The sequence below is a fragment of the Metopolophium dirhodum genome, chromosome 3 (assembly GCF_019925205.1).
Source record: "Metopolophium dirhodum isolate CAU chromosome 3, ASM1992520v1, whole genome shotgun sequence".
NCBI classification, from domain to species: domain Eukaryota; kingdom Metazoa; phylum Arthropoda; class Insecta; order Hemiptera; family Aphididae; genus Metopolophium; species Metopolophium dirhodum.
The window spans coordinates 1,217,661-1,227,332 of NC_083562.1; the positions used below are offsets into that span (position 1 = coordinate 1,217,661).

At 29.5% G+C, this 9,672-nt stretch overlaps 1 protein-coding gene across 2 annotated transcripts; it reads left to right on the forward strand.

The window, feature by feature from the left end:
* Positions 1-3,858: 3,858 nt before the first annotated feature.
* LOC132941304 (uncharacterized) lies at positions 3,859-7,165 on the forward strand. Of its 2 annotated transcripts, none has more exons than XM_061009298.1 (7): positions 3,859-4,164; positions 4,257-4,329; positions 4,739-4,832; positions 4,906-4,988; positions 5,994-6,035; positions 6,103-6,180; positions 6,899-7,165. In XM_061009298.1, the coding sequence occupies exons 1-7, from the start codon at positions 3,955-3,957 to the stop codon at positions 7,069-7,071; spliced, it is 753 nt and encodes a 250-aa protein (XP_060865281.1). In that variant the 5' UTR covers positions 3,859-3,954; the 3' UTR covers positions 7,072-7,165. The 2 variants fall into 2 exon arrangements, with proteins under 2 accessions (XP_060865281.1, XP_060865280.1); XM_061009297.1 differs by having other exon boundaries at positions 3,870-4,173.
* Positions 7,166-9,672: the final 2,507 nt, after the last annotated feature.

Sequence of the window (9,672 nt, forward strand, 5' to 3'; positions counted from 1 at the left end):
ATTATCCGTGCACATTTATCCGTTTGGAATAAAGATGATTTTATTTCATAAAAATCTATTTATACAATTTTTTATACATTAAATTAAATTTTTGTGTAATATGCTTTTAAAGCTCTTAATAAATAACTAATTGATAACAATTCCTTTCAATAATAAGATAAAAAAGGTATATATTGATCATATCTTTGATCTTATAAGATAATTTAATATGGATAGAATTAATATTTTATTTACTTCCTACTCAAAAAACCCCAAGCAAGCTTTGCATTGAGAATTGTCATGTTTGTTGTGATATTTTTACTTTTCTAGCACTAATGATTTTTCTTTTTTCAATATTGAAATACATACGTTTACATGAACTTAATATCAATTATAAATGTACTTATATTAAATTAATTTGTCCAAATCCGATTTCTAGAGGAATGTGAATATTATATCTAATATGTATTATATGATAATAATATTATACTAAATATATATTAATGTATAATAATAATACAATTTAATAATATAATAATGCATAATAATAATATAATATAGTAATATAATAATGTAATTATTAAGAGGGAGGACATTGATAAGAATATTCAATTTTAAAAATGTATAAAAAAAATCACTTATCTATAATCATAATTGTTAGTAATGTTGTTACCCGCTACTGTAAGACGAATTTATAACCTCCCACTAGTAGTATATATATATTTTTTGATTTTATTCAACTTCAAAATTCATACACCCTGTCATATTTGGTTTTTTTTTTTTTAGTCCATACAATTGTTGCGCTGCACGTTTTTGCTCAATTTATCAGCAGATCCTCTGACTTGTTCTGTAATCTTGATGCATTGTGCCCGGTCGACGGTGAATATAAAACAGGGAATGTTACAAAATAAAAACATAAATAATCTGTAACCCTTCGTGACCCTGCCAGACAAATCACAATAATAATGTTATTTTTTTTTTTGTGCACTAAGAATTTATTATTCATTATTTTTATGCTTATTATAATTTGTATTTAATAAAGTTTCATGCCAAATTATAAATTCCTATTTAGGATTTAGAATTGACAATTTATTAATATGATATTCTAAAAGGTTGATAGGTATTATGCATTTAAAATAATTATAGATAGTAAATATTAAATTAGTGAACGTAATATGTGTATTATGTGTAAAATGTACATTGGAAAATTCAAAATAAATCATGATTATAATACATTTTTATAAAAATGTTTTCTACACTTTTCAAATTTACGGTCATGTAAAATAGATTTATGATATTATTTTATTTTCGATATGACGTAACAATTATCACATTTTAAAAAGTTCATTTAAATGAAAAAAAAAATGCTAATCATTATCAAATGCATTACGGTGAAATTACTGTCAAATAATAATAGCAGGTACCTACACTTAAACAATATGCATGATATTCTGTATTGCATTGAAATCCATATATTTAAAATTAAATACATGCAATTAAATGTCAGAGAAATCTGTTACTGCCAAATGGATTTTGTATTTTATTGCTTAAAAATTGGTGCGCAAAAATATATTTATTTCATGGTGTAATTATATTTAATCATGTGTACACTAATTAGCGAATATAATATACATTTTTATGAAGACATCATGAAAAAATTGGAGATTGTTTTATATCCAAAACAATAGTACTTACTTTAGCTATTAATAATAAAATACATGTATTTATATACAGGATGTTCCATGATGATATACCCATTAGCCGAATATAGGGGCACCCGCCGCCCGGACAAAATTCGTTTTTTTGCCGTTTTATCGAAAAACTAAAAAAGTTATTAAAAGTCAACATCTTCACAAAAATAAACTCTATAAAACTATTTATATTATAAGCTCTATAATCTTCAATTGTTTCAAAAATAAAAAAATAATTTTTTGACTTTTTTACCGACAAATTTAATTAAATTAAAATTAAAATGTGTGCATACTTGTCTCTGTGAGTCTAACAGATTCATGATATATTTACTATCTCAGGAGATATAGCAATGGGTAAATCCTCGCGGGACACCCTGTATATATATTTTTTTTATTCTTGGTACAGCATCAACAAGGTTATTACCTTACGCAATATTAAATATTAATGCTACATAATATTGTGGTTGAATGCAATGGTTTTCTTGCATTAAGTTGTACATATTGGTATCAATATGTTTGTTATATGGTTCTTCGATTGGGTCGAGGGCTTCAAAGAGGTTGCCAGGCATGCCCAGGCTTTTTTTAGCATTCATATGGTTTCGACAGTATACGGGAATGTGCTTGACTGTAAGAGGTTCTTCGCAGGTTTGGCACAGTGTTGGTTTATCTCTGAGTAATCTATAAAATGTAGTCTGTTTATAATTACTTAATCTTTGCGATTGAATGAATGAGGTTCAGACTAATATGTGGTAGTATTTTGGTTTCTCTGAGATTGTTATTTGATGAACTCCGCCATTTGGATTCCCATAAGTTAGAACAAAGGATGCTACCATTCATATGGATAAAATAAATTTTAATTCATACATTTCTTAAAATGACGGTGAATAATATATTAGTAATGATTTTCAGAGTAACATAAGCAAACTGTTTTAATTTACATGTAGGTACAAGATAATATAAGTACAAGATTACAGTAATACTGTATCGATTATCTCATAGAAAATAATGTAACTATAACGTATACGTACATGAGCGTTTTAGAAATTATTGAAATATTTTTATCGACTTAAATCTCAATTTAAAAAAAGGTACATTTTTCATACCTGTATTACTTGTGTATTATTATTGTTAAGGCTTAATCGGTAATCTTAAAGAGTTTTACAAAATTAAGTTATGCTTAAGCAAACATTAATAAAATATTCGGATAAACATTATAAATGATTCATTTACTATATATATTTTTTTAATCAATTTGATTTTGATTATTTTCAATTGGTTTATATATTATTGAGATTAGTATGTATTGACCTAATGACCTATAACGAAGAACCGATTTACATTTCTTATCGATCCGTGTACTTGAAGTATTTATTTATTTGAATTTTATACCAACCGCATTTCCATAGGTAGATTTATTATAATTTCAGTCGTAAAAATACGAGACTGTTATTGATTTTGCATTTGAATAAATTGCTTATATACGAATTTCGCGTAATACAATTCTTTACGATGAAGTTGATTGTGTATGTGAAATTACTCTTATATAAGTTATTAATGAAAACGATCACAATTATCTTGCGATTACAAATATAAACCAGCTTAGTGTCAATACAGTTTTGCATCTTATAAATATAAAAAAAATGATAAAAACTTAATTAAAGTAAGTTTTTTGTTAAAATATTATGCAAGAATATACAGGTAAACTGTCAATGATATGATATTTTCAATCAATTGTATCGCATACGTAACATAATATATGTTGACAGAACTATTTTTGGTTTTTAGTTTTTTAGTAGTTATTAATATATTTCATAATTAAAGTGTATTATATTATATCATACAATATTATACACCATAATATGATTGTGCATACCTAATTTGTGAAATTTGCGTCCTGTTTATAAGTTATAACATAATATTATATTCAACGGGTCACCACTTATTGAGCAGTACTCAAGTGCTAGTTGCGGATGCAGATAAGTTATAAAAAAAAATTGACACTCAGTTCCAGATGCTAAACACAAACACATCGCAAGAGCAAATTTACATTGTATGATAAAGCTCATAATATTAAATCGTTATATGCACATGCGGCTGCATTAAAGTATTTAATTGGTTTATAATTGTCATGCGATCTAACGAACCATTTTATCATATTATTATTTGTTTGTTCAAGTGCTCTAGATTGATTTACGTTCTATGAAAGGCATTATACATTGAACACATTACTACAATTACAAAGTATATTCTGTTGTATGGCATCAAACGGTGTATTGCAAAAACCATGAAGTCTGCAAAACGAATATTATTATTATCAAGCGCGACGATTTTTCAGTGTTTAAAATTAACATTTGCGTTCCAATTAAATATCCCGAAACCCGATACAGTCTACCTGAGTGTGCCAGCCAATCAATATAATAGTATCCAATGGCTAGAAAATCCTAACTATATGAAATCGACGTGTGGGACGTTCACGGCTTACAAAACCAAAACGGTAGAAAAAGTAAAAAAAAAAATTATAAAGTATTTAAATTTTAAAGTGTGCAAGAATCCAGGTAGTTGATTGAAAAAGTTTCTATGTTCAAGGTTGTTGGGAGATGGTATACCATTTACGTGTCAAATATTCCATCAACCACGGATTATTGTAGTCAATTTACAAGTGAATATCGTATACCGAAATCGTTGTTATAAACTGTAATTAATTTAATAACTGACAACACTGTATTTCATATTAAATCATAACCGAAAACATATTTAGGTTTGTAAAATTAATTTAAAAGTAAAATCCGATTTTTGAACAACACCCTTCAAAAGTGCTACGATTCAATAAATCATTCTACATTTTGAAGAACAGACGGCGCTAAAAGTTGTTTTAATATTCTTATTTGTGTGTATTAACCAAAAATATATTTAGCTACCTATAATATAATTGCTTAACTTTATGAAAGATTGCTATCTACTTAAATTATATTTATTGGCTGATATATGTGAAATAGATGAACACTGCATTCATATAACTTAGAACTTATAAAATTAAATTTAATAATAAATGACTAAATAATTTATAGATGTCCGAAACCCGTGCAGATGTAGTGGAATTGATTTTACAATAGCTATAGAAGATAGTGTTATTTCATTTGTCATGTTTTCGACGAACACAGCGTAGGCCATTATATTAGTATTATTTAAAATTATATTAGCTTTATTTATTTTAAAAAATTAAAAATTATTTTAGAAAAAATTCTGTGACTTATGAGTTGGCAACAGCTTCATTCTTCGGAAATCAACATTTAAACATGAATCAAATAATACTACGAAGTGAGTATTATGATTTTTTTTTAATTTAAACTTAGTATCACGATAATAAGTATTGACAATTAAATGGACAATGGTTATCATAAATTAATTTGGAAAATGAAAACCATTTATAAAATAAAAGTACAAATCAAAAGTGTAATTTTACATTATGTGTTGTCAAAAAATTATAAAATTCGGAGTAGGTATACTATTTAGTTGTTCAGAAAGATAATACGAGTATATTGTAAGCATATTTTATTTAAATTATTGAAGAGGCTCTTGGAAGATTTAAAACAGATAAAATATATGTGGGCGTTTTTATGATAATTTAGTGCACTTGATGATATAGATTGTGAATGTCACATATCGAGAGGTTGTTGTGCAGTATGTAGAAGGTCGATGATAGGTAAAGGAAGGAGAGGAGGCCAATCGGGGTAAAAAAAATGAGGATACAGGCATGAGTGCTTAATGTTTTGAAACCATGGTTGGGAAAATAGCTCTATACCAAGTGGCAAAATGAGGTGGGAGGCAGCGTTTCCCAATGATTTAGCCATGATTTCATTACTAAAATCCGGAGGCTAGAAGTTTCTTCTAAGAAAATTAAATCAGACTACGGTAATACAAAGATAGAATCTAAGAGATGGGCTTGGCTATTTATCAGCAAATTCGTTATCAGTGATTGTTGTGTGGCCGGGTACCCATATAAATATAATGTAAAGCCAGCTGTTGATCTGCTGGAGAATAATATAAGAGGTGTAGGCAGTGGCAGATCCAGAGGAGGGGGGGGGGGGGTAAAGGGAGAATTTGCTACCCCTCCTAATCACCGTATTTCCCTTTGTTTTACACTATGTTTAATCAATTTTGTAGCAAATTTTCGTACTTTTTGTACTTTTGCCACTCCCAAAATTAAACCCTGTATCCGCCACTGGGTGTATAGGTAGGTATCATGGTTAGTGATGTACAATATTTTTATTATTTTTACTTGTATGTTTTCTGTCAGACGATTATAGCTAGTTGTCTGTTCAGGTTTCGTGTTAAGGTCCAACGCGAAGATGACAGGACTAGGAGGTTGGTATACTTTGTCTTAATTAATTAATTAACCCAACGATTCTACCGTTACAATTATTTATTATAGGCTTTATAATTCCACACGGTGTTATCGTCGATTCTGATGATTTCAAGTCTTACATAATCATGGTGTTCTGCAAAGAAAGTACTTTAAATATTTATACCATAAATTGTAATTAGGGCTAAGGACGTCATGCCCTTAAAAACCTTAAAACATGCATGCACTTATGCCCTAGGGCCTAAAGAATCACTAAATATACTATTAAATATGCATTAAAATAAAATCATAGTACGCCTATTGAATAAAACCTTTTTATTTTAATATCTAGATAATATTTTCAAAATTTTAAATTGCTATATATAATAAAAATCTTATATATTAACAAATAATTGATAATTTTCTTTTCCGATTTTTTTTTTCTTCTTACATCAATTTTTTGTGAATCACGCATTATGTGTACCAATAAGTAACAATACAATTCATGGCGAGGAAAACAAACACTAATTTTAAAGTATTTATTTTCTATAAATAAAACCATCATACTAAAATCTACATTTGAAATTAGTGTTTTTTTATTAAATTATAATTTTACACCTATATAATATAAAAAAAAAATGTCAAATATGCACTTATAAATGAAAAATGATCAAATATGTAAAAAATGCAACTATAAATTCTAAATATATTCTTGCATTGCCATGAAACAAATTTCTATATTATTTAGCTATGTTTTTAATAATTATTTAAAAACATGCAAACTCCTAGAAGTCCCTAGCTCTAATTATAATATAGTAATATCTGTCGCAGAAGACAGTATGTACCTACTATTGTTTTATTATAAATCACATTATTTTCTTTATAGGGGCGGTGACACCTATTGTTATGATTCTCGTAAATGCACTACCTATATCTGAAAAAATCACGAACACAACTTTAAAATATTTAAATGACAATCAATTCAATAGTCAGTTGTTTAAGGTCCATCACCATCATTGTAAGCATGGCCAAAATATTGTTGGATACAATCATGATTAACATTTTATTTTTATAAATATACTTTAAACATCTTTACAAATATTGATGTAAAATGTTTGAAAATATTTAAAATGCATAAAACTTAATAATGATATTCTATTGGTTTGTGTTTTAGTTTATTTGTCATTAAATCGGTAAGTTTAATCTACAAGCGTTTAACCACTTTTATTAAATACCTATGTAAAATATTTACAAAATTAATTAAAACATTTTTACTGACAGCAGGGAAAATCTATCAAAATATTATGTTTGTATTAAACTGATTGATTACTTACCTACACAGTAACCGTAAACAATAAATAGGGTATAGTTAAAAAATTGACCTTAAAAAGCAATTGAAAAAATCAGACTTCCGAGCAAAAACAACGAGTGCGATAAATAATAACTTTCTTAAAATGTTTAAACTGTGATTAGAACTCTAAGTAATAATTATTCATTATATTTTATACATTCATGAAACGTACTTATGTGTTTATTGATTTATTCACGTTTTCAAATATATTTATGATAATATACTTACCTACAACAAGTTTTTCAAATAATATTTTATTATTAAAATATAAACGCCACATCTGTTTTTTTTTTATTATTCCAGATTTACTTCAAAACATAATATTTTATTGCATAGGTACCGTTTATCAGAAAAGGAATAAATTAATTTCTTCTTATAAATTTGAATATCATATCATTTCAAGTTGCACTGTTAATAAGTAATAACTTTGTTCTTCGACAGATTTTCACACTACCAACAACGTCTCGGTTTTATATTTTATTTTGAGTCACCGTTATTTATTTTTTGTTTCGAAAATCCACGGCTGACTGCTGAACTCGGGGTCAAATTATTATTATGAGTGTCTAGACCTAGAACGTGTTTACAGATTTACATGTACGCGTAACCGTCGATGCGTGTTTAAATGGTCAATATTTCATGTTGGTACTCTTCGTGTCTCTTTACTGAAATTGATAGTAATAGTTATGTCATGTTCAGCAGAAAATTTGATTCGTCCATTACAAATTTTTCAAAAAAAAAAAAATGTTCACGTTTTGCGCGGTGTCACGAATCGAACAATTTTAACGGACCTTTTACGTTCGGACACCGCCGCCGTTCGGAAATTACTTTAAAACGGACGCGCCAATAAACAGGTTTGGGCGACGAGTTTTCGCATTTTATTTATCGTATCTTTTATAACACTCCAGTCGGCATTTGTGCAGTTACTGTTCAACCGCGAACTGTCCATGGTCGTTATTTTTATCGTTTATTTCGTTTTTATTAACCGACCGTTTTGTTGTGACAGTATATATGTATACACAGCCCATCGATCGTCATGGCGAGTGGTATACGGTAACTGTGTGTGGTTTAATGTACGTGCATGGCGACCGCTATGATCTCTGCTCATATCGCCGATCCGAAAAAAAGACAAAATAAAAAAAAGGTGGACAAGTGGGTACCGCTCTGCTGTACAGTAGTTGTAATGGATGTGTTATATTTGAACACAATGATAAACCATTGTATACGAAAAACGATTCTGAGCGATTAGCGTAGTCCTTATAGTATTATTATTTTTTATTCGTTGCTATGGTGACAAACAAAGCGTTAGAAATATTAAAACCCCATTTTTAGTGGTTTTTCGTAGTTTATCGTTAGTTTTTCTCGACGCATTCTAAAAACTACTTGGAGATTTTCAATTTTGACCTCCTAAAAGTACCAACTAGGTTCACTTTTCTATCACAAAAGATACTGATCTCAAAAATCGAAGCATGCTTACAATCCAAAATGGCAAAATGTTGCTGATAGACAGAAAAAAAAACACACATCATTGTAAAACCAATACATCCATCCTTTCGCTCCGCTCAGAATCTAAAATATTATATTATCTCACATCTATATATGCAAGCATACGACAACTCTTATAATGTTATCGTGACGCCGAAACGTGTCGCGTGCGAACCTACAAATTTTGTCGTACCTTCGAGTAGAGGGCACACTCAAATGTTGTGGAAAAAGTATACTCACGCGACGAAGAATTATATTATTTTCGAGATTATTTATGGTTTACTAGTGGTGGGGCGGGGTAAACGCAAAGAAGGGTTTGGATATGTAGGTACTGGTGTGCGGGTGTGGTGGGAGGGAGAGAGGACATACTGCGAAGGATGTATATTATGTGAGTGCGAGTGTGTGTTTGTGTGTGAGAGAGATCGTGATGTGGGAGAGGGGTGGAGAAGGGGAATTGTGAAGCGAAAAATAAGTAAGCTGTTCAATCACGATGTTATTATCGACTGGCTGGGCGTGTTGTTGGCACGTTGAATAATTCGCGGCGATCAATCATGACAGGAGATGGTTTCCCTGGCCCACGTACCTATGCACACCACCACGTCGTTTCTCAAATCTAACTTACTCTCTCTCTCTTTCTCTCACACGCACAAACGCACATACCGTTTTCACCCCATCCCCCTCCCGCAATCATCACCGGTCGTTTACCACTGTGTTCATTGCACGTTCTAATCCCTTCCCGAAATTCTTTTACACATTTCTTTGCACTTACGGGAACAAAACGTCCGGTGTTATTGTTCAATACTCCTCTCCTTTTCTGCTCGTTAAAC

Excerpts from the sequence above, each read along its gene's own strand:
- LOC132941304 (XM_061009297.1), top strand. The coding sequence starts at position 3,955 with ATGAAGTCTGCAAAACGAATATTATTATTATCAAGCGCGACGATTTTT. Across the intron at positions 4,174-4,256 it reads AAACCAAAACGGTAGAAAAA|GTTGTTGGGAGATGGTATAC; the intron begins GTAAAAAAAAAA and ends TCTATGTTCAAG. Across the intron at positions 6,036-6,102 it reads GAAGATGACAGGACTAGGAG|GCTTTATAATTCCACACGGT; the intron begins GTTGGTATACTT and ends TATTTATTATAG.